This window comes from Suillus subalutaceus, assembly GCF_016647625.1.
Source record: "Suillus subalutaceus strain FC151 chromosome Unknown DFJ58scaffold_108, whole genome shotgun sequence".
In the NCBI taxonomy this organism is placed as follows: Eukaryota; Fungi; Basidiomycota; class Agaricomycetes; order Boletales; family Suillaceae; genus Suillus; species Suillus subalutaceus.
The window spans coordinates 139,107-163,688 of record NW_024540357.1 but is presented as its reverse complement, the minus strand read 5'-3'; the positions used below and the strand labels follow the sequence as shown (position 1 = coordinate 163,688).

At 47.5% G+C, this 24,582-nt stretch overlaps 5 protein-coding genes across 5 annotated transcripts; 3 read left to right on the top strand and 2 right to left on the bottom strand.

The window, feature by feature from the left end:
• The first annotated feature begins 13,416 nt into the window (after nt 1-13,416).
• Nucleotides 13,417-15,191, top strand: DFJ58DRAFT_804437 (mitochondrial carrier domain-containing protein). The gene is made up of 7 exons (XM_041391031.1): nt 13,417-13,575; nt 13,625-13,860; nt 13,918-14,006; nt 14,065-14,163; nt 14,220-14,413; nt 14,462-14,554; nt 14,602-15,191. The coding sequence occupies exons 1-7, from the start codon at nt 13,534-13,536 to the stop codon at nt 14,827-14,829; spliced, it is 981 nt and encodes a 326-aa protein (XP_041240370.1). The 5' UTR covers nt 13,417-13,533; the 3' UTR covers nt 14,830-15,191.
• Nucleotides 15,192-15,887: 696 nt separating this feature from the next.
• DFJ58DRAFT_38194 (uncharacterized protein) lies at nt 15,888-16,696 on the top strand. Its single transcript, XM_041380123.1, has 2 exons — nt 15,888-15,954; nt 16,019-16,696. The coding sequence occupies exon 2, from the start codon at nt 16,024-16,026 to the stop codon at nt 16,669-16,671; it is 648 nt and encodes a 215-aa protein (XP_041240369.1). The 5' UTR covers nt 15,888-15,954; nt 16,019-16,023; the 3' UTR covers nt 16,672-16,696.
• DFJ58DRAFT_38191 (uncharacterized protein) lies at nt 16,696-19,695 on the bottom strand. The gene is made up of 2 exons (XM_041380122.1): nt 19,574-19,695; nt 16,696-19,520 (listed from the first exon to the last, which is right to left on the bottom strand). Exon 2 carries the CDS (start codon nt 19,505-19,507, stop codon nt 16,721-16,723), a length of 2,787 nt encoding a protein of 928 aa, XP_041240368.1. The 5' UTR covers nt 19,508-19,520; nt 19,574-19,695; the 3' UTR covers nt 16,696-16,720.
• A 106-nt stretch (nt 19,696-19,801) lies between these two features.
• On the top strand, nt 19,802-23,345 carry DFJ58DRAFT_38148 (MIF4G like-domain-containing protein). The gene is made up of 13 exons (XM_041380121.1): nt 19,802-19,934; nt 19,985-20,073; nt 20,133-20,224; nt 20,273-20,459; nt 20,515-20,670; nt 20,723-20,878; nt 20,926-21,180; nt 21,233-21,448; nt 21,498-21,739; nt 21,795-21,979; nt 22,028-22,654; nt 22,707-22,966; nt 23,021-23,345. Exons 1-13 carry the CDS (start codon nt 19,868-19,870, stop codon nt 23,150-23,152), a joined length of 2,664 nt encoding a protein of 887 aa, XP_041240367.1. The 5' UTR covers nt 19,802-19,867; the 3' UTR covers nt 23,153-23,345.
• Nucleotides 23,346-23,495: 150 nt separating this feature from the next.
• On the bottom strand, nt 23,496-24,540 carry DFJ58DRAFT_747884 (Cwf15/Cwc15 cell cycle control protein; the record flags this gene model as incomplete). Its single annotated transcript, XM_041387559.1, has 5 exons — nt 24,364-24,540; nt 24,019-24,306; nt 23,714-23,961; nt 23,576-23,660; nt 23,496-23,523 (listed from the first exon to the last, which is right to left on the bottom strand). Exons 1-5 carry the CDS (start codon nt 24,474-24,476, stop codon nt 23,496-23,498), a joined length of 762 nt encoding a protein of 253 aa, XP_041240366.1. The 5' UTR covers nt 24,477-24,540.
• Between the last annotated feature and the right edge of the window lie 42 nt (nt 24,541-24,582).

The following is a 24,582-nucleotide window of genomic DNA, read 5'->3' as shown; positions in this document are numbered from 1 at the left end:
GCGATGATCTTTTAAAGCCCATCCTGTTAAGCAAGACCATCAGATTAAAGCACTGATCGAGATACATACATACACACATTCACCATCTGGACCGAACAAATGGAAAGCAAGGCAAGTAGAAGTAGCGCTTCTGAGTTCAGACAGCTGGTATAGATAGCCCAAGGGTTCTGTAAGGATTGTACATTCTCTACACGCCAATCAAGCTTCAAAACAAGACACTCGAATCACGCGGTCGAAGTCGTCCACATGACTCACTGATGGGAAGAGCGCAACTGTTTGCATGGTGTTTAGCACCGATCTCCAACACTCTAGATCTAGGTTGGCATGTAAGTACCTCGGGGATGTAAGTATCTTGTGTTTCTGAGACAACCCTCGCAAGGCATGAAGGTGAATTCCATTTCATGGACAGACTATCATATATAAAAAGGAGCTTCGGGGCAATGGCTGGGCCTCCTAAGTTAAGATGGACCTCCGAGGATCTTTACACCGCGAAAAGATTGTCAGCAGGTTTCGAACCAACTCCAAGAGAAACAGATTTTGACTCTGTTGGGGTAACCACTTGGCTAATACCGGTTAGATGGGCCTTCAAGGAAACTATCCATGAGTCAATGTAAAGGGTGTGTTCTGATAGAAAAAACCTCGTCAGCAACAGGATTCGGACCTGCACATTCCACTGTTGTGGTAACCACTTGGCTAAGACCAGCTAAGATGAGTCTCAAAATCATCCATCATGAAGTGTTAATGTCAAGATGTGTTCCAATAGGAAAAAAACTTGTCATCGGCAGGTTTGGAACCTGCACAGTCCAAGAGAAATAGATTTCGATTCTGTTGTGGTTATCACTTGGCCAACACCAGTTAAGACGAGGCTCCGAGGAACTACCCATGAGTGAATCTTCGACGCGTGTTTCTGATAGATAAAAACCATTATCATCGACAGGTTTCGAACCTACGTAGTCCAAAGAGAGACAGATTTCGATTCTGTTGTGGTTATCACTGATCTAAGACCAGTTGAGATGAGCCTCTGAGGCGTGGTGTGATAGAACAATACCTTGTCGGCAGGTTTCGAACCCACGCAGTCCAAGAGAAACAGATTTTGGCTCTGTTGTGGTGACCACTTGGCTAAGACCAACTGTCATGTGCCTCCGACGAACCCATCCACGAGTGAATGTCAAGGCGTGTTCCGATAGAAAAAGACCTTGACATGATAGTCAGATTTTGAACCTGCGCAGTCCAAGAGAAATATATTTTAATTGTGTTGTGGCAATCAATCAACTTAGACCAGACCCCAGAGGAAACTATCTATTAGTGAATTTTCAGTGTGTTTCAATAGAAAGAAAAACCTTGTCGTCAGTAGGTTTCAGACCGACGCAGCCCAAGAGAAACAGATTTCGACTCTGCCTGATAACCACTTTGGCCAGGATGAAGTTGAGATGAACCTCCAAGGAACTGTCCACGAGTGAATCTTCAAGGCGTGCTTCCGACAGAAAAAGGAATCTGTTGTCGGCAGGTTTCAAACCTGCACTATCCAAGAGACAAAGATTTTGATTCTGTTGCGGTAACAACTTGGATAAGACCAGTTAAGATGCGGTAGCGACAAAACCATCTGTGAGTGAATGTCAAGGCGTGCTAAGATAGAGAAAAACACTGTCGTGGGCAGGTTTCAAACTTGCACAGTGCAGGGGGGGGAGATTTTGAGTCAATTGTGGTAGCCGCTTCGCTAAGACTAGTCAAGATAAGCGTCCGAAGAAACCACCCACGAGTGAATGTCGAGGTGTGTTCTGATAGAAAACACCTTGTCAGCAGGTTTTGAATCTGCATAGTGCAAGAGAAACAGATTTTGATTCTGTTGTAGCAACCACTGGCCAGGATGGAGATGACGTGAACCCCAAGGAACTGTCCGTGAATGAATCTTCCGTCATCCTCCGCAACCGTTGGTAGGGATTGGACGTCACATCAGGTCATCGGATATCGAGGTCCATTCTCGTTGTGGGTGCTACTGGTGCGACATCGCTGATTGACGTCTGTCCAAGCATGATGCAACGATATCGAGCATGACAATTTAAAACAGAGACTTACGAGGTGACTATATGCCCGTCTTGTCACGAATGAACGCGCGTGGCAAGGAGATAGAAATGTTGAATGAAGAGTAGAGAAGAGAATTGGGGTTTCAAGTTGGAAGGCATCAAACGCACCTGGAAAAGTATCAGTAAGGCGCCAACTACGATATTATAAAATACGTATCTTGATGAGATTGCACTAGCTCTATCATGTGTCTGAGCAAAGCAAAAGAAGAAGCGAGAAGGAGTTTCTGAAACCCCCGATGGCTGATAATACATCAAATCAGCGAGAACACCTGGCCACCTTCATCATCCATCTGGGCTGCGGAGATGGAGTGCCAAATCGTGCGTGAAGGTAGAAGCAGGGTGTCGATGTCCTGGAGACCACTGGTCTACTGATTGGGCGTCAATCATCTGATTGAACCAACCGATCGCTGACTACTGCCAGATAGTTGTGCAGTCAATCGTCTGTACTCAAGCATGATTCAACGATATGGAGTATGATTGATTCAAAAAAACTTACGGCTCGAGTATTCACCACATCTCCTTGCCATCCGTGATAGAGGTGTTGAGCGAGGAGTAAAGCGCGCCTGACAAAATATGATCAAAGCACCAGTTGTCTGAGCACAAAAAAGGGATGTCCAGACATGTGGAACACGATGCGAAAGTTCGGTGAACCAGGAAAGTAAAACCAGTGTGTCTCAGGGAGCTCAGACGGCTAATAGCCCCAAGGATTTCACAACCATCAAATCCATTCGAGATGTGTCATCTATCTGAGGATAACGAAGGAAGGAGCGGAAGTAACGGTAATCAGTAGAATTCCAGATTTCTGATAATACAGCGGCTCTGGTTCGCAGGACACAACTACCGTGACACCTGCCATCCAGACTTGACTGGGGCAATGGGGAAATTATGTTTGTGAAAACGAATGAAGTGAGAGGGATTGACGGATGGGGTACGAGGAACTAGTAGAGAGGAATAGCATTGGATTGATGGCTATAATTTGTGACGCCAGTGAGTGGAAGGCGAGATGGCTGATAAGGCAACAAGTCTGCTTCCTGATGATACCCATCTTGGCTGTCCGTACTATGAATGGAGTGTGAAGCGCTGGTTCGCGGGGAGTCAGAACATATCCGAGAGGAACGTTCATAGAAGATATTTACCTTGTGCTAATCAGGTAAAGCCTAGGCACTGTCGCTACAAGAAAAGGCACGTGTGAACGATGAACGAAAAGTGTAGCAGTGAAGACAACACTATAGGAGCATCGTCCCAAGTAAGCTCGTTTTGAGAAGGGAGTAATTGTGTGCAAAATTGAAGAGAGTGGGTCCGAGTCCGATGGCGATGGCGACGGTAGTGAGTTAATATTCAGGAGATCATGAGGGCGCGGGCGGCGTTGCTGTCGACGTTGCAAAAGAGGTTCTTAATAGGGAACCATGATGGAAGATGCAGATCACTATCAGATCGGAAATTGAGTTGTGGGATAGAGCTATGTCAGCATGCTGGCTAACGGAATGTATATGTGGAATACTTGCATGTGGATTTGAATCTGATGCAGGCCGAGTCGGTGTAAGGATGAGTGGCATCGTGACTTTGATATTAAGACCGGGTACCTGTTATAGCTAACGTTCTGGACAATAGCTTGTGGAACGGGGAGTGATTGTATCTATGGCGTGAAATCTTTTAATGTCGGAGGAATGGGTTGAATACTAAGATCAAGAGGCAAGCCTTGTTCGATTTCGGAGTATTTGAGTACTTGAACTAAACAAGTATAATGATCATATTGAGGCATGAATTGGACCTTGAAGTTGTTCTACAAGAGCGGGAGAGAATTCGCAGCTTGTTCAAGTTGCGATCACTTCACGGAGATGAACCCCCCAAGTGCAACAAGAATAACCCGAAGACGTGTTGGAAAGGAGTTGCTGACATCACTGGAACGTTCCACATAAACATGTTGCATTCGCGTGTGTGAAACTGGTTTGCAAATCAAAATCAACTTTAATTTACATTGCAATACTTACTTCGACCAATCAAGGATCTATATCTTCATCACCATTATGCCGGTCTCGGACAGCGCTTGGTACATCTACTACTATTAATACGAACACTTTGTTGTTATAATACCCAACATCCCCACTCGCTCATACTCATCTCTCAAATATGACCTATGTCTCCACTGATCCCAGTTGGTGGCCGTTTATCAATTTGGATATTTCTCTCTCTCATTGGACAGGTTTGTCGTATCAGTTGGTCGGACATATGTCTAACATTGACATGTGGTTTCGCAGTTGCTGCCGGCGTCGTGGTGGTATACGATTGGGGTGAGCAGGACAGTGTTCGAAAACCGCTCATACTCTCATAATATTTCCAGTCCTAACACTCGGACAAGAGGTATGTCGGTGCTATTGCCGAAGTAGCCAACGTGCTAACAATGGTGTCATAGATTGAACTCATCTGGGTGAGTGACAGATCCGAGTTAAAATGAAAACAGGTGAATACAATAAATTCGCGACAGAGACAACACTGGTCTCTCATGACTGTCATGTATTTGGTTGTTCGTACCTCATATTATGCTATAGCGTGGTTGGCAAGTTGTGCTGACCTCAAAATGTTCTAGATACGCTATATTGGAATACTATATTCTGTGTATGTGTTTGAGGCCAACAAGTTGGCACTGTACTAATAGCCCATCTCTCGTTATCAGTATAAACTTTCTGGGTATGTCTCATACTATGCACTGTGTTCGATTATTCTGACCTGCGGCACACAGTATATATGCCACCGGTCTCCCTGACAGATGCAGTGAGTATTCCGCAATCATCTTATTCCTATCCAATGAATACACTCATATGTAGGGGTGAGTGAGATCCTGAGCATTGAACTAGGCTCAACATAACGACTCGACAGGTGTGAGTTGGAGCGTTCGATACTAGTACGAGGTGGCCACTGACTGCGTGTTTCAGGTGATATTATAAACTACACAATAAATGGGACAAATGTGGTCGTAACTGCCATGCTGGGTGGTGAGCTGCAATACCTCAGTGATATTGACTCGACTGAAACACGATGCAAGTCATCATGATTGCTCGCTTGCATGCCATGTATCAGAGATCTAGGAGGATGCTTATCTTCCTTGTTGTCATCTTTCTGGCTGTTAACATCGCCTGCGGAGTACTCTTGGCAATAGCACTCAAGGATGTTGTAGGAGGTAAGCTTTACTTGTTGACTTGAAAAACACCGCTCATTTGACAACCACCAGAGGAGCTGATACTCTCTGGAACGTATATGTGCGGCTTTGATGACGAGTGGGATACCCAGCTTCTGGTTTCAATGATTTGGACGCTCAACACTGTTTGGGAGGTCCTTGCACTGTGTCTTTCAGTCTGGATTGCTATGAAACATTTCCGTGACCTGCGACGACTCGGCCCATCGACAGGATCGACCATAGGGGACTGTTTCAGAGTGCTGATAAAATCTCACGTGCTTTATTTTGCAAGGTGAGTTTGTAATGTAAATGTGTCCGTCTTTTTCAGCTCAAGTTCCACATGCGCTAGCTTTTTTTGCGTCTCTTGCCTCGAGTTAGTTCGTAGTCTCTCTCCAGGGCTTCAGGTGTGCCGACCTATCGCTGACATCTGCTTGTAACCACTGCTCATCATTTCTGTAGAATTCAAATTCTATGGGAGTTGAGATGCTCTTTGGGTCTGTTGAAATTTTATTGGGCGTGCAGTTGTTTGTGCTGGGACCCCGCCTCATCCTTAGCGTTCGAGAATATCATGCAAAAATCGTGGCCAACTCCGACGCAGAAACTAGCATGAATTCGATTGTATTCCGGGAGCGCCTACATGTACCAACTAGCAGTACTGTGTAGGGAAATGCTTGCCGAGTGTTCTGCAGGGAGGAGAAATGTGGTCAAGGATCTGTCGTCCTATTTATTTAAGTTATGTTGTTTCAAAGTATATTTAAGACGAGGCTTATGTAGACAAACCCGTTTCTTGTTGTGTCACTCCTGGAAGTCAGTGAACCGCCCGTCCACACTTTTACCAAGTGGCAAGCTGAAATTATCTGCAACGTCTAGAAACCAACCCAGTCCTTGATGCTAAGACATCTGATTCTACGTGTTTGCGGAGTTACGCTGTCTGAGTACACAGATAATGAAAAGTGACCGTGAAAGATGAACCCCGGATGGCTGTAAGTCATTGTTGCTCAGAGGCGCATTTGTCCATCTGGGCCGAATAGGAATGAATCGCGCGGACTCGTGGTTCGCCTATATGCCTATATCGCAAATGAGCGTGGCAAAGAGATGAGGTGTGTAGAACGGAGAGTAGAGAATTAGAGGATCGGAGCTAACCATTAATGAGTCTGACATCGACCACGATTTTCTCAAATTGTGTAAATACGTAAGTTGATCGGACCCGCGCCATCGTAATGTTTTGCCCAAGCAACTGCAAATTGTGTGTTGGGTTTCCGTCCCTGCGATGATATTTTAAAGCCCATCCTGTTAGGCAAGACCGTCAGATTAAAGCACTGATCGAGATACATACATACATACATTCACCATCTGGACCGAACGAATGGAAAGTGAGGCGGCTGGAAAGTAGAAGTAGCGCTTCTGAGTTCAGACAGCTGGTATAGATGGCCCAAGGGTTCTGTAAGGATTGTACATTCTCTACGCGCCGACCAAGCTTCAAAACAAGACGCTCAAACCACGCGATCGAAGTCGTCCATGTGACTCACTGATGCGAAGAGCGCAACTCTTCGCATGGTGTTTAGCACCGATCTCCGACACTCTAGATCTAGGTTGGCACGTAAGTACCTCGGGGATGTAACTATCTTGTGTTTCTGAGACAACCCTCGCGAGGCGTGAAGGTGAATTCCATTTCATGGACAGACTATCACATACAAAAAGGAGCTTCGGCGCAATGACTGGGCCTCCTAAGTTAAGATGGACCTCCGAGGATCTTTACACCGCGAAAAGATTGTCAGCAGGTTTCGAACCAACTCCAAGAGAAACAGATTTTGACTCTGTTGGGGTAACCACTTGGCTAATACCGGTTAGATGGGCCTCCAAGGAAACTATCCATGAGTCAATGTAAAGGGTGTGTTCCGATAGAAAAAACCTCGTCAGCAACAGGATTCGGACCTGCACATTCCACTGTTGTGGTAACCACTTGGCCAAGACCAGCTAAGATGAGTCTCGAAACCATCCGTCATGAAGTGTTAATGTCAAGACGTGTTCCAATATAAAAAAAAACTTGTCACCGGCAGGTTTGGAACCTGCACAGTCCAAGAGAAATAGATTTCGATTCTGTTGTGGTTATCACTGAGCTAAGACCAGTTGAGATGAGCCTCCGAGGCGTGGTGTGATAGAACAATACCTTGTCGGCAGGTTTCGAACCTGCGCAGTCCAAGAGAAACAGATTTCGGCTCTGTTGTGGTGACCACTTGGCTAAGACCAACCGTCATGGGCCTCCGACGAACCCATCCACGAGTGAATGTCAAGGCGTGTTCCGATAGAAAAAGACCTTGACATGATAGTCAGGTTTTGAACCTGCGCAGTCCAAGAGAAATATATTTTAATTCTGTTGTTGCAACCAATCGACTTAGACCAGACCTCTGAGGAAACCATCTGTGAGTGAATCTTCAACGCGTGTTCCAATAGAAAGAAAAAACCTTGTCGTCAGTAGGTTTCAGACCTGCGCAGCCCAAGAGAAACAGATTTCGACTCTGCCTGATAACCACTTTGGCCAGGATGAAGTTGAGATGAACCTCCAAGGAACTGTCCACGAGTGAATCTTCAAGGCGTGCTTCCGACAGAAAAAGGACACTGTCGTCGGCAGGTTTCGAACCTGCAGTATCCAAGAGACAAGATTTTAATTCTGTTGCGGTAACAACTTGGATAAGACCAGTTAAGATGCGGTAGCGACAAAACCATCTATGAGTGAATGTCAAGGGGTGTTAAGATAGAGAAAAACATTGTCGTGGGCAGGTTTCAAACTTGCACATTGCAGGCGAAACAGATTCTGAGTCAATTGTGGTAACCGCTTCGCTAAGACTAGTCGAGATAAGCGTCCGAAGAATCCACCCACGAGTGAATGTCGAGGTGTGTTCTGATAGAAAAAAACCTTGTTGTCGGCAGGTTTTGAACATGCACAGTGCAAGAGAAACAGATTTTGATTCTGTTGTAGCAGCCACTGGCCAGGATGGAGATGACGTGAACCCCAAGGAACTGTCCGTGAATGAATCTTCCGTCATCCTCCGCAACCGTTGGTAGGGATTGGACGTCACATCAAGTCATCGGATATCGAGGTCCATTCTCGTTGTGGGTGCTACTGGTGCGACATCGCTGATTGACGTCTGTCCAAGCATGATGCAACGATATCGAGCATGACAATTTAAAACAGAGACTTACGAGGTGACTATATGCCCGTCTTGTCACGAATGAACGCGCGTGGCAAGGAGATGGAAATGTTGAATGAAGAGTAGAGAAGAAAATTTGGGTTTCAAGTTAGAAGGCATCAAACGCACCTCGAAAAGTATCAGTAAGGCGCCAACTACGATATTCTAAAATACGTACTTTGATGAGATTGCACCAGCTCTATCATGTGCCTGAGCAAAGCAAAAGAAGAAGCGAGAGGGAGCTTCTGATACCCAAGATGGCCGATAATACATCAAATCAGCGAGAACACCTGGCCACCTTCATCATCCATCTGGGCTGCGGAGATGGAGTGCCAAATCGTGCGTGAAGATAGAAGCAGGGTGTCGATGTCCTGGAGACCACTGGTCTACTGATTGGGCGTCAATCATCTGATTGAACCAACCGATCGCTGACTACTGCCAGATAGTCGTGCAGTCAATCGTCTGTACTCGAGCATGATTCAACGATATGGAGTATGATGGATTCAAAAAAACTTACGGCTCGAGTATTCACCACATTTCCTTGCCATCCGTGATAGAGGTGCTGAGCGAGGAGTAAAGCGCGCCTGACAAAATATGATCAAAGCACCAGTTGTCTGAGCACAAAAAAGGGATGTCCAGATATGTGGAACATGATGTAAAAGTTCGGTGAACCAGGAAAGTAAAACCAGTGTGTCTCAGGGAGCTCAGACGGCTAATAGCCCCAAGGATTTCACAACCATCAAATCCATTCGAGATCTGTCATCTATCTGAGGATAACGAAGGAAGGAGCGGAAGTAACGGTAATCAGTAGAATTCCATATTTCTGATAATACAGCGGCTCTGGTTCGCAGGACACAACTACAACGACACCTGCCATCCGGACTTGGCTCGGGCAATGGGGAAATTATGTTTGTGAAAACGAATGAAGTGAGAGGGAATAACGGATGGGGTATGAGGAACTAGTAGAAAGGAATAGCATTGGATTAATGGCTATAATTTGTGATGCAAGGCGAGATGGCTGATAAGGCAACGAATCTGCTTCCTGGTGATACCCATCTTGGCTGTCCGTATGAACGGAGTGTGAAGCGCTGGTTCACGGGGAGTCAGAACATATCCGAGAGGAACGCTCATAGAAGATATTTACCTTGTGCTAATCAGGTAAAGCCTAGGCACTGTCGCTACAAGAAAAGGCACGTGTGAACGATGAACGAAAAGTGTAGCAGTGAAGACGACACTATAGGAGCATCGTCCCAAGTAAGCTCGTTTTGAGAAGGGAGTAATTGTGTGCAAAATTGAAGAGAGTGGGTCCGAGTCCGATGGCGATGGCGACGGTAGTGAGTTAATATTCAGGAGATCATGAGGGCGCGGGCGGCGTTGCTGTCGACGTTGCAAAAGAGATTCTTAATAGGGAACCATGATGGAAGGTGCAAATCACTATCAGATCGGAAATTGAGTTGTGGGATAGAGCTATGTCCTAACGGAAGGTATATGTGGGATACTTGCATGTGGATTTGAATCCGATGCAGGCCGAGTCGGTGTAACAGAGAGCCTAATTTGGATGAGTGGCATCGTGACTTTGATATTAAGACCGGGTACCTGTTATAGCTAACGATCTGGACAATAGCTTGTGGCATGGGGAGTGATTGTATCTATGGCGTGAAATCTTTTTATGTTGGAGGAATGGGTTGAATACTAAGATCGAGAGGCAAGCCTTGTTCGATTTCGGTCGGAGTATTTTGAGTACTTGAACTAAACAAGTAGTAGAATCTAAGGTATAATGATTATATTGAGGCATGAATCGGATATAAGAGCGGTGAGGGGAGCTGTTACGCCTCAGGTGATGCTGAGAGAATTCGCAGCTTGTTCAAGTTGCGACCACTTCACGGAGATGAACCCCCCAAGTGCAACAAGAATAACCCGAAGACGTGTTGGACAGGAGTTGCTGACATCACTGGAACGTTCCACATAAACATGTTGCATTCGCGTGTGTGAAACTGGTTTGCAAATCAAATTGCAATACTTACTTCGACCAATCAAGGATCTATATCTTCATCACCATTATCCCGATCTCGGACAGCGCTTGGTACATCTACTACTATTAATACGAACACTATGTTGTTATAACTTGAATACCCAACATCCCCCACTCGCTCACACCCATCTCTCGAATATGACCTATGTCTCCACTGATCCCAGTTGGTGGCCGTTCATCAATTCGAGTATTTTTCTCTCCTATTGGATAGGTTTGTCGTATCAGTTGGTCGGATGTCTAACATTGACTTGTGGTTTTGCAGTTGCTGCCGGCGTCGTGGTGGCATACGATTGGGGTGAGCAGGACAGTGTTCGAAAACCGCTCATATTCTCATAATATTTCCAGTCCTAACACTCGGACAAGAGGTATGTCGGTGCTATTGCCGGAGTAGCCAACTTGCTAACAATGGTGTCATAGATTGAACTGATCTGGGTGAGTGACAGATCCGAGTTAAAATAAAAACAGGTGAATACAATAAATTCGCGACAGAGGCAACGCTGGTCTCTCATGACTGTCATGTATTTGCTTGTTCGTACCTCATATTATGCTATAGCGTGGTTGGCAAGTTGTGCTGACCTCAAAATGTTCTAGATACGCTATATTGGAATACCATATTCTGTGTATGTGTTTGAGGCCAACAAGTTGGCACTGTACTAATAGCCCATCTCTCGTTATCAGTATCAACGCTCTGGGTATGTCTCATATGCACTGTGTTCGATTATTCTGATCTGCGGCACACAGCAATTATGTCGGTCTCCCTGACAGATGCAGTGAGTATTCCGCAATCATCTTATTCCTATCCAATGAATACACTCATACATAGGGGTGAGTGAGATTCTATTGAACTAGGCTCAACATAACGACTCGACAGGTGTGAGTTGGAGCGTTTGATACTAGTACGACGTGGCCACTGACTGCGTGTTTCAGGTGATATTATAACCTACACGATGAATGGGATAAATGTGGTCGTAACTGCCATGCTGGGTGGTGAGCTGCAATACCTCAGTGATATTGACTCGACTGAAACACGATGCAAGTCGTCATGATTGCTCGCTTGCATGCCATGTATCAGAGATCTAGGAGGATGCTTATCTTCCTTGTTGTCATCTTTCTGGCTGTTAACATCGCCTGCGGAGTACTCGGGATAATAACATTCAAGGATATCGTAGGGGGTAAGCTTTACTTGTTGACTTGAAAAACACCGCTCATTGGACAACCACCAGGGGAGCTGATACTCTCTGGAACGTATATATGCGGCTTTGAATATGAGGGGGATGTCCAGCTTCTGATTTCAATGTTTTGGACGCTCAACGCCATTTGGGAGGTCCTTGCACTGTGTCTTTCAGTCTGGATTGCTATGAAACATTTCTGTGACCTGCGACGACTCGGCCCATCGACAGGATCGACCATAGGGGACTGTTTCAGAGTGCTGATAAAATCTCACGTGCTTTATTTTGCAAGGTGAGCTTGTAATGTAAATGTGTCCGTCTTTTTCTGCTCAAGTTTCACATGTGCTAGCTTTTTTTGCGTCTCTTGCCTCCAGCTTGTCAATCTCTCTCCATCCCTCTTGGTGCGCCGACCTGTCGCTGACGTCTGCTTGTAACCACTGCTCATCATTTCTGTAGAATTCAGATTCTATGGGATTTGAGATACTCAGGGGTGCTATTGAAATTGTATTGACCATACAGTCGTTTGTGCTGGGACCCCGCCTCATCCTTAGCGTTCGAGAATATCATGCAAAAATCGTGGCCAACTCCGACGCAGAAACTAGCATGAATTCGATTGTATTCCAGGAGCGCCTACATGTACCAACTAGCAGTACTGTGTAGGGAAATGCTTGCCGAGTGTTCTGCAGGGAGGAGAAATGTGGTCAAGGATCTGTCGTGCTATTTATTTAAGTTATGCTGTTTCAAAGAATATTTAAGACGAGGCTTATGTAGACAAACCCGTTTCTTGTTGTATCACTCCTGGAAGTCAGTGAACCGCCCGTCCACACTTTTACCAAGTGGCAAGCTGAAATTATCGGCAACGTCTAGAAACCAACCCAGTCCTTGATGGTAAGATATCTGATTCTACGTGTTTGCGGAGTTACGCTGTCTGAGCACACAGCTGATGAAAAGTGACCGTGAAGGATGAACCCCGGATGGCTGTAAGTCATTGGTGCTCAGAGGTGCATTTGTCCATCTGGGCCGAATAGGAATGAATCGCGCGGACTCGTGGTTCGCTTATATGCCTATATCGCAAATGAGCGTGGCAAAGAGATGAGGTGTGTAGAACGGAGAGTAGAGAATTAGAGGATCGGAGCTAACCATTAATGACATCGACCACGATTTTCTCAAATTGTGTAAATACATAAGTTGATCGGACCCGCGCCATCGTAATGTTTTGCCCAAGCGACTGCAAATTGTGTGTTGTGTTTGCGTCCCTGCGATGATCTTTTAAAGCCCATCCTGTTAGGCAAGACCGTCAGATTAAAGCACTGATCGAGATACAGACATACATTCACCATCTGGATCGAACGAAAGGAAAGCGAGGCGGCTCGAAAGTAGAAGAAGCGCGTCTGAGTTCAGACAGTTCTGCAGCATAGTCGGACTCTCGCCTTCAAAATCGCAGACTGTCCAGGCAGAGCGTCATTGCCATTCAAGAGTATTTCGCGCGACCAAGGTATTGAAACCCTTTTGTTTATCCAGCTCCACGAGCATGAAGCAGTAATGAGGAAAAACTGAAATCTGTTCTATCGATACGAGATTTTGTTGTAAGCTTTGAAGCCCACTCAACTGAGTACTGAACAGTGACACACAAAATCGCGTAACTGGCGCGTCCCGCGTTATTTGATTTGCTTTCGGTTCGGTTTTATTGTCTATCTTGAGCAAGCGAGGTATATTCATACCTGAGGCCTGAGTTGTACATAGCGTAGATGGTCAAATACACGTCGTTGTAGCCAGCCTTCGGATAGCCGGAATAATACTACCGGTTATATCCGTTAAGGTTATTGATTCAGTTGTCCGACTTCCAAGTCATCTCAGCAGCTGACGGTGCAGTCACAGCTGCATGTCTCTACATCAGCCAAGCTTCTTTCCGACAACTGCACTAGTATGTTTTAATCCTCGACTTTACATTCGTATTTGCTTAAAGGTCGTAGGACCATGCGGCAGCAGGCCTCGGAGCAGGCGTCGTCGCCGTCCTATGCATGCACCCTCTCGATCTTCTCAAAGTCAAGTTACAGGTAGCAACAAAAAACCCGCAGGGTGGAATCGGAAAAGCCATATGGAACTCTTTGCGTGAAATACACGCCAGTGAAGGGTGGAAAGGGCTGTACCGAGGCGTAGGACCAAATATTGCGGGGAACGCTTCGAGCTGGGGACTCTACTTTCTTTTGTGAGTCACATTTCATCAGTTTCGAAAATTCTTTGTAAGGTACTCATATGCTCGCAGCTACAACATGTTGAAGAAGCGTGCATCCGGAGACGACCCGAATTATAGGATGTCCCCCGGGGCATACCTACTCTGTTCCGCTCAAGCGAGTTCGCCCTTCCGTTCCCTTTTGTTTTTATGTTAGTTTCTCAACTTGGATTCTATTAGGTGCGGTCACAGCTATAATGACCAACCCTATATGGGTTGTGAAAGTGCGTATGTTTACGACGCGTGCCGATTCACCGACGTCATATCGTAGCCTCTCAGGTACGCTCGCCTTCTTATCTTCGCTTTGGTTTGTTAAACATACCGTGTCATATCAGACGGTATTACTTCGATATGGAAGCACGAAGGCTTCGCTGGCCTGTGGAAAGGGACCAGTTTGGCCTTGGTCGGTGTCAGCAACGGCGCGGTGCAGTTCATGGCATACGAAGAGATGAAACGATGGGGTTTCGAACAAAAACGAAAACGGTTTGCAAAGGCCGGAAAGGTGATGGGACCGGAGGACGACAAGCTCGTGAGTTCGTCACCTTTTTCTTTGCCTCGCATCTAAAATATTGGCCAGTCAAACACTTCCTACACATTAATGTCCGGTGCTAGCAAGCTCTGGGCTCTTGCGCTTACTTATCCATACCAAGTCATTCGTTCTCGAATACAGGTGAGGCGATTCTTGTTCGCTGCATCGCATCTTCATCCCCATTTTAGAACAATGCCACCACTCACTTATACCCCGACATATCGACCACCATCAAACGCACTTGGCAAGGCGAAAGGATTCGCGGGTTCTATCGTGGGATGGGGACGAACCTCGTACGCGTTCTTCCTGGGACTTGCGTCACTTTTGTTGTATACGAGAACCTTGCATGGTTATTACGGACATCTGCGGCGCGAAGGGAAGCAAAAAGACGAGACCCAACTACCGAGGAGGATTGAATCCACAAAAATATCTTAGTTAATAAACAGCGCGCCTCCTCGCTATTAGAAAAAGTAGCTTCCTCCAAAGTCATTTTTCATTCCCTGATAGGTAAAATCTACACCCCGAGCAAAGGTTCAGCCTTACAGACTTGGACCCTCGGCCTACTGCTTGGTAGGCACCTTCTGCACGACTCTGGCTCGATCGAGTTCAGGTTTGTACCCCCGCGAAGCTGTTCCTCCAAGTATCATGCCATCGCGGCCTTTCCTGCGAACACCATCCGACGTGTAGATTCATCGCTAGCATTCGTATTGTCATTCATGTATATAGAGTACACACTTCGTAAGACAGTCATATATTGTACGTGAATCGAGCGTATCACACCACCGCCTCAGCCCTGCATAAAGTAGTCAGCATGCGGAACAGCTTGGTCACCATAAACAGAAGTTGGTCAAAATAACTATAACTGCAACAGAGGTCTCGGCATAAAACGCCCCTCCCTCACCCATTTGCACCACTCCTCAAAACGAGGGGAAGCACAGAGTAAAAGAGTGACTGGATGCTTCTGCATCCCCATGCTCCCGTGATGTAAGATTCATCCTACCGGCCAACTTGGATAAAAATGATACTCACATGGTAAAGGCGCAGAACATCGAGACCACTGGCAGTAACAGTTGCATGTGTTAGCTTAGCATCTGTGAAAGCAGAAGCAATGATCAGCGATACAGCTTAACATCAATCAACAAAGAAATGAGAAGCATCGATCAAATAACTATAACCTCACGTATCACTGCGCAGAAGCGCCCACTCCTGCACCTGTATATGCAGGCAGCCTCAATACGAGCCCACCTGCTAGGCGATGAAGGGACTGGATTGTAAGTCCCTGCGCTCGTGGAAGGTAGGGGTATCATCATGTCGATGCCCTCTTTCACATGAAAGAAATACAGGGAGAAAAATCCTACTCACCAGTATCGATCGGTGCATGAGAGACCAACAGAGATCATCCAGAAAAAAATCGTTAAAAAGCGAGTATATTTGTCCTTGTTGTGCAAAGACTTTGACATTCAACAGGGACAAACAACCGCTAGCTCTTGCAAGCATTTACCGATCTAGAATCTGGACGCTGAAACGGCATTGAGGCCTAGGTGAGGTTCGTTTGGGTGTTCCCGTGCATGATATTTCAGTGCTAATAAATTTCATGGCACATAGGTGTTATGTTCACTTCTGCTGTATTTCGGACATTGACACTCTCGTGTCACCGAATACTACCTCCATGCCGCAAGGTTGAAGTGCTCAAGTCTCTCTGGTCTCCAAACTTCTCCTTTGTGCGGACATACGCCTCGGCTGGCCCAGCACGCCGCACTGGCGATGACAAAATACCCTTTCGGGTCGTTCGCCTCGTCCATCCAGAAACGGGCAAACTCGAACCCCCTACTCGTCTTTCTGACGTTCTCGAATCTGTGGACCTGAAGGCTTTTCGAGTGGAGTTGGTCACGGAAGAGCCAGAGCCTATCGTAAAGATTGTGGACAGACGCGACTCATACCAGAAGTGGAAGGAGCAGAAGAAGGCGTTCAGGAAGGGCGTGAAGGCAGGAGAGCAGAAAGAGATACAGATCACTTGGGGCGTCGAAAATGGAGATTTGAAGCACAAAATCACAAAAGCACGCGCAGAACTGGAGAAGGGATACCGAGTGGACATCGTCATTACACCGAGGAAAGGTCAGAAATTGCCCAAGCCCGATGAAATGGCAGCTCGCGCATCGGAGATCGCGTCAATGCTACTAGACATTGCAAAGGAGTGGAAAACACGCGACGTTCAGAAAACTACCACTGTAATGTCGTTCCAAAAAACGCCGTCATGACAAGGAAATGTATAGTTCCTAGTTGTGGGCAGATAGATATTATACACATTTATCGTACTTTTCCTCCACTCTCTAACTTTCGTCTCCATCTGTGCTTCCACCAATACCTCCTACCAAGAGCCCTCCATATCGTCCGTCGAACAGGTAGACCACGCGTCTTCAGTGTCCGTAGCGCGTGCGGTCGGAAAGGAGACCTACGCAACTTTGGGAATGCAAATGGCTGCTCATTAAGCTCTGGCCGATGTCGATGTTCCTCGAAGCCATAAGGCCACTGTCCGACAAAAAAGCGTCTGAAGCCTGAAGGAACCTTGAATCCAAGAGCATGCATTTCCTTCACAATTCTCCCTAGGAAGGGATTCCAGTTTCTGGGCCTCACGCCTAACCTAGAGAACTGGACGTTTCCAAGGGTTACCTTGCGTCGCCAGTGCGCAGGGTTAGTACGGCTTGACCGCTGGAAAGTCCTAGGTTGCCGACCGAACATATCAAGGGCAGCATTGAAGAAACGAGCGTCTGGGCGAGGAGGATTGAGAGTAGCTTTGTCCACATTCTGCAGCTCAGACCAGCAATTCCATACAGCCATTCCAGCATGACACATGATTCGATACAGCGTCGCACCCATGAGTAACGCAAGAGTGCGACGGGATCTGTGTTTGCGAGCAGCCGCATTTTGAGCAAGTACATAGCTCGCCCAACCTCGCACAATGTTACCACCAATCTTGGGAGCCCAGTCATTTGTCCTAGGCCTGGAGGTGCAGCGCAGCTCAAGACCGCGCCGCGCTTCGGCGCCATAACATTGCAGCATTATGGTATACGCTTGGATGGGCAAGCACCACGGCTTCATAGGATTGCCATCAATTCCAATGGCACCCGTCAAGCTTGCACGCTCGGCTTGCTTTGCAAGCAACCACACGCGCTCCGCGAGCCCTGTTTTCCCAGCCTTGCTAAGAGCATTGAGGACAGCGATGAAAAACCACGGTCCGAGGGAGACAGCGCGCATGAGACGCATCTGGCGGGTTTGCATCCGTACAAGAGCCAGTTGCTCATCCGTAACAGAGCCCCATGATGGGTGGTCAATGATGGATAGCTCGGGGAGAACATGGAAAATGATGTCGGCAACGACGTCGGGGTTCCCTGTGGCTGTGATATGCTGGATGTAGCTCGTGAGCGTGAACGCGTCGGCCTTAAGTGGTTTCTCCAAGGCTGGTAGTCCAGCCTTCTGATGTTTCAGGGTGACAGCCCACTTGGACTCTGCTCTGTTTACATCCGGTCGATTAGGAGCGACTACCAGTGATGGTGGCGGCTGTACCATAATGGCATGTCGATTGTTCTCTGTGAGCCCACGTAGTCGTTCGAGGGCAGACTCAGTGAGGTCGTTCCGCCTCAACAATGAACCGGACCTGATAATCACGTTGTATGTTGTGATGTCTGGCCTTAAAGGTGGATTGCGCTTGTGTTCCATGTGATATAGTAGTCTTTTTGCAAGAGAAATGGATTGTCGATGGCGCAATGCGTAGTGTAGGAGGGCGTTGTAGGATTCAAGATTAAGCGGAGGCATGATGTCAAATTGTTCTGGGCCGGCGCCTTTGGATGAACTTGAGAGGTCGCTTGCCAGTCGCAGAATAACACGATGGGTATACTCATAAGGTTGTACCCGGGCTCTCTTGCCGAACTCTGTAACCCATACTTTGTCTGGATCTTTGGGTACTGAATAAAGGGTGCGTATTACGGAGGATACGTCCGTGTAAGGAAGTGACCGCGCATCGAGAAGGCTGGCAATATTACAGAGCGCTTGAAGAGCTGCTTCACGCCGTGACCGATTAGACTCCTCTGCTGGATCAAGCATGATTTCTTTCTGCGCCTTGGAGAGTATCATCTTTAGTATGCGTTTTGAAGGAGGGCTGCCGTGTAGTGATCCAAATCCATGCCGAGGTGGAAGCGCCTGAGTCCATGTTGCCTCCTGTTCTCGTACTTGGGTGGCTGCTCGTTTCATCTCCCAGTCTTTGATCAGCAGTACGAACAACAGCGACGCAACGATAATTTCGCCCTGAACGAGACAAATATTGATGATGAACTGGTAGGTGTTCTCATAACAGCGTTGTCGATGCTGCCGTGCATGGAGAAGAAGCTTAAGAGCAAGGCGCGTGCCTTGGTCTTCGACCTGCTTCGGTTTGATACACGATGGGTCTCGCTGTGAGGGTCTTCGAGCCTGTAAGAATTTGCCATCGTTGGCTCGTTCCGTTTGACACTGAATAACTGCGTGCAGCGTGGAAGCACGGATATGAGTTCCGTCTTGCATGAGCTGCTCTGCAAGTTGACGTGCCCTCAACGACATGCGTTGGCGTACGAAATGGTGCAATAAACAATGGGCAGACAGAGCTGGTGAGACGGGTTGACCAAAGTCGATAGGTTCGTAGTCGAGTTTTGGTATGAGTAACCCCCCACCCTTATCAGTAGAAGGCTGCGGAGGAAGGTTGGAACGGCGCAGAGAGTTGACTATGAACGACGCGTCGGTAATAGCACCATTCGCGCAAGACATTCGGACAGCACGGGCTGCGGCAAGGGATATTTCGGAAGCTGTTGCAGGCGAAGGTGGCGAAGCAGAGTCACCAGCCTCTTGGGTATCGTCATGAGAGGAGCGCGGAAGCAGACGTGCTTGCGGTGGAGAAAAATATTTGCAAGAAAGTGAAAATGATCTGTGCAGGGGTGAATGCGGTCGGTAAGGTTGAACAACCTTTGACGGCGGACGAATGCAAGAGGCCAATCCCCTCACAGGGAGAGTCGCATGGCTGGTATGGGATCGAAAACTATAGGCGGCTTGTGACCAAATCCATTGCATGTGTCTTTCATGCCTACCAGCATATTTAAATTAGACATCCCATGTACATGATATTTCAACACTCACCAGCTTGCCTAAAGGCAGTCTTGATTAACCAAGTAATTTCAGACTATTCCGCAGCCTTTTGCAAAAATTTGGCTAAGTCTTGCGGACGACGTTGTCAGTGCTCAGCGTCACTTTGATGTTCCTCGTCGTACAAGGTTTTGAAGGTTATAACCAGGAAAGGCAACTTCCGATTCACGTGACAATTGCGCTACTTGGGAAATCTGGAAGAAATAAAATTCGAAGGTCAGCGTCTAACTTACCAGACGGCGACGTCCAAAGAATCGCAGAACACAGTTGCTAATTTTTGGCTGAAACATGAGCTACGATAGACCACACTACGACAGACCTCATCGTGGGGGCGGAAATCGTCGACGTAACAAAGGTGAGGCATGTCGCGCATGAACAAACAACTTGAACCAATATGTGGACCAGACGATTATGATGCGCACGACAGGCGAAGGGAATCCTTCGAATCCCCTGAGCAGATACTCAAGAATACAATTATAAAGCTGGGAGAAGTGGTATGTCTAGTCTCGTACCAAATGTTGTTGTCACCGACACTCATGAATGGCTGTTTCAGGACGCCATCCAAGAACTACCGCGACTAGCGAAACAAATCCGTGAACAGGTGCCACTTTCGGTGCCAGTCATATCTGAGGGCATTCGGATAGCGTGAATGCATTATCTGTTCTTTCTCGAATTTTGCTAACGACGACTCAGTGTGACTGAACAGCCGTACAAAATTCCCTACTACGCAGCCCTTCTCCGCCTCTTGCACGATCCAACTGAAGGCGAAAATGCCGAATCTTCCACAAGTTCGTCTCTTGGAAAGCAGGTCCTGGAAGATTTTTGGAAGGGCTTCCAGGGGTACTTAGACAAGCTTGCATGGAGAGATGTTCGACAATGTGTGAGCGTTGTTTCCAGACCTCAGAGTTTACCATCCCCTTATTAGTGATACATAGATTCACTTCTTTGCGCACTTGACGGTGGCTCAAGTCATCTCCATCGAATCCATGTCTGCACTCCTCCAGTCGTTCGCTGCTGTCCTCGACGAGTTTGGTGTTTCCTACGGACGCGGCAGAAACGCAGCTCTCTGTGCTATTGAAGGTCTGATAATCGTGCGCCATTTTCTTTGGAATATGTCAAGCATTCCAGTGACTCTTTTCGTAGAGCGGTGCCGTAATGGCGAAGAGCTCATCTTCCAACACTACTGAGATAATCAAGACCGTCCAAAATTACAATGATTCTATCTACTCACCCAAGCTGCTTGTCCAGCCCTCAATGAGTTTGTTTACAGAATCCAGGTCTATGGAGAACGCTGATGAGGTTCGCTTTTTCATTGCACATCAGAATGCAACTAATCTAGTGTGAAGGTCCTTGATACGGGACTCTTCGTGCTGAAATCTCTTGACTCCTCTGAATTTGTAGAAGCATCTGAGAGCTTTCCGCAGCCCTACCTTGATTTCCCGGATTTAGATCCCACAGTATCTGCTCCTTTCGAGTTGCCCGCAATACTGGTACCGCCTGAAGTCATTGAACTTGACGGGCTGGCTACAGATGCTGGCGAAGACGCCCAGGTCAAGAAAGAAGACTGGCCACAGTATTTCTTCCACCTGTTTGACAACGAGGTGCGTGTTCCTTTTCTCAGGACTAACAATGTATTAACACACATGACTTTAGACGACGCCCGACCCTGCCACGCCCGCTGGATTTCTAGTACGGTCCCAAATCCTTGATACGATCGACATATTCGAAGTTAATCGCAAAGAATGCGCCCGTCTCCTCCTCGAGTATCCAAAATGGTGTGTCCCTGGTACATTTAAGCCAAAACCTGGGGCTCCTGAGCCTGAATTTGAATCTGGGAAGAATTGGCAGTTGGAGAGCACTGTCATAGAGGTAAAGCCCAGTTCGCCTTTGTTTCGTATTGTCTGACCTACTTCATTAGACCGTCTTAGGTTCTCTTTACCTCCTCCCGGAATCGACGCATAAAACAGTCTACCACATTGCCCTGATTACCGAGCTGTGCAAGCTCTCGCCGTCAACTGTCGGCCCCGCCGTTGGGAAGTCAATACGCAAGTTGTACACTGCTCTTGGGGACGGGTTTGATGTGGAGAACGCTCGACGCTTTGCAGAGTGGTTCGCGGTACACATGAGCAATTTCGGTTTCCAGTGGGTTTGGAAAGAATGGTCAATGCTTTGCAAATCATCCTGCATGAGCCAGAATGCTGAAATGTCTTCGCAGGTTACTCGACTTGGAGCTGTCAGAGCAGCACCCTAAGCGCACCTTCATACGCCGAGCACTGGAGTTCGAGATACGGTTGTCGTACCATGACCGAGTATTGAAGACTTTGCCGGAGCCTATGCAAAACGACACCAGCGTCATTTCTGATCAGACTCCAGGACCGGCCTTTGAATACGAGGACCCAAGTATGCTCCTTTACTGCGTGTATCCTTGTTGTTAACGTTCGTCTATAGCTCATCCGCACTACGATACTGCCCAATCAATCCTTTCTCTTCTGCGTGGACGCTCCAAAGCCAACGAAGTGCTATCGCACATCGAGTCGCTGAAGACCACTCTTGAGTCCTCAGGTACTCACCTACACGTAGACAACACTATTCGGTCGATCTCGATTCATTGCCTACTCTCTATTGGCTCACGGTCCTTCTCGCATCTCCTCAACGCAATTGAGCGCTACCTGCCACTCCTCCGAGGGCTTGCCGGCACCGATGCAGAGTCTAAGCAAGATATTCTCAGCGCTGTCGCATCGTTCTGGCATTTGAATCGACAGATGGTGAATATTGTGTTTGACAAACTCATGCAGTACCAGATTGTCGACCCCACGGACGTGGTTGGTTGGACGTTTGAGAATGTTGGAGGGGATGCGCATCTCAGCGGGATGCGGCCGATGAGCCTGAGCGCATTTGAATGGGACTTGTTGAGAGGCGCATTGGACAAAGCGAATGGCAGAGTCATGGTTGCGAGGAGGAAGGTCGCTGCGCTGAGAAAGGAGCACGATGATAGCGTTGCGCGGGTAAAGGCGAGTGTTGGTGCAGACGTTGGATCCATCGAGATGGATGCCGATGTGAAGCCTTTCAAGCAAGGTACTCTTCAGCAAGCCACCATTCTTACTTCGGGCTGACCAGATCGTCTCAGATGATTCCGCCTCAGAGAACCCTCAGTTGACAGTGGCACTCAAGGCATTCGCCAGCCTCACCCGCGAGCAAAAAGGAGCTTTGGCACGAACAATTGAAGGCTTTGTGTCGTGCTTAGCACCATCCCCATCTGCAGGGCGCCAAAATCCTCATGCTGAGACAGTGATCACAGAGCAAGCTTGGGAAACACGAGTCACATGGACCGCAGATGAATGGAACACGTGGGAGACGTGGGGTTGGTATCGACACTTTTGCAGAACGGCAAGTATTTCTGAAAGACTGGTGTTCATAGACTGACAATTATGTTTGGCATAGTACTCTCCCTACTTGCGAAACTACCAAGAGACGTTGGGTACAGTCGGGTTTGCCAAGATTGAAGGCTCGACGAGTCCTGCTGCTAAGCTGATGAAAAAGACTTGGGGTATGGCGACTGGTCAAGAATCATAATGGATTTCGGTCCTTTGGTGTTGTTGTACATATGTGCACACGTGTATACAAGGTCGTCATTGCTATCGTAAGAAAAGGTCAGGTTTCTTCATCGTACTAGCACGGTGCGCAAAAAATTGCGTAGTAGGGCACGATGGCGATATCCTGCGATAGAATTGAACAGTGTACAGAAGCAGCGCCTCAAGAGATGACTTTGACGTCTCGTCACACGCGACAGCAATGTTGTATGATTTTATGCGTCAATCTCAAGCGCTTTGAGTTGGAGTCAGAATGGGAGCCGAAGGATGGAAGGCCTAGCCGGGTATTGCAATAAAGCAGTCATAATTTACATAGCTAAATCCTTTTATTTGATGAACTTCGCCATGAATTTTCTGCGTTCGAGACGGTCAGAGGCAACGCAGCAATGAGGTATATCGGACGCACTTGTGGAATTCTGTCCGTAGCAGGTCGTTGACGAACTGGCCAGATTTGTCTTTCTGATTCGCCGCCTGATTCTTAAATATTAAGTCTGAAACGAACAACGTTAGCATAGGACAAATGGTAAAAGAAACTGGGGCTCACCATCATCCCATCTCCGTTTCACGGAGAAAGTCCCTGGTACAGTTGTATTTATGCCAGGTGACTGGCCTAATGCTGCAGCAAGATTAAGGAGAGGATTCGAGGTAGCTATCTCGGCTTCTCGTGCCACTGCAGCACTCGCGTTCTGTTCACGCTCTTGACGGGCTTTCTCTTCTGCCCGTTCTTTCTTAATCTTCTCCAACTCACGCATCAACTCAGCGGTCTCATCTTCCTCATCCGACTCTTCTTCGCTGTAAATTTCGTTGTCAAGGAGTAACACCCAATGAAGTCCAAGGAGGGACGCTCACCTTTCCTCGTCCTGCTCTTCCCCATTCTCCTGCCCTCTAGACTCAGTACCTTCCTCTTTCTCATCATCGTCGTCGTCGTCCTTATCCAGCTCCAGAGCTTCCTCCAATAACTTCCTCCTCTTGTTGACTTCATCCCCCGCTGCCTCCGTCGCGTTTCCATTTGTGAGCGGTAGCGGTGGTTTCCCCTCTGCTTTTCGCTTCTTGTTCCGTGCTTCTTCCTCCGCTGTTAGTAGCTCCGCGCGTAAGTCTCTCCGTGCGACGTCCCCAACGGACGTTTGTCCAGCTTGCCTATCATATCGTAAGTTCCATAACTCGAAGACTGTAAACATGTATACTAGTGCTTACCGGAATTTGAGCTTCGTGTGTGCAGCCATGTCTCGGACAGAGAACTGGCGAGAGCCACCTTTAACATCGCGAGCTTGAGCAGGATCCCATGTCGGTCTATGTGCTGTGGACATTGTAGTGAAAGTCGACGGAGTGTGCTGAGTAGCTTCAAGTGGCTTCAACTTAGCTGTATGCAACTCAGTATCGGCGTGTCGGCACGAATTCTAAACTCAGCATTTA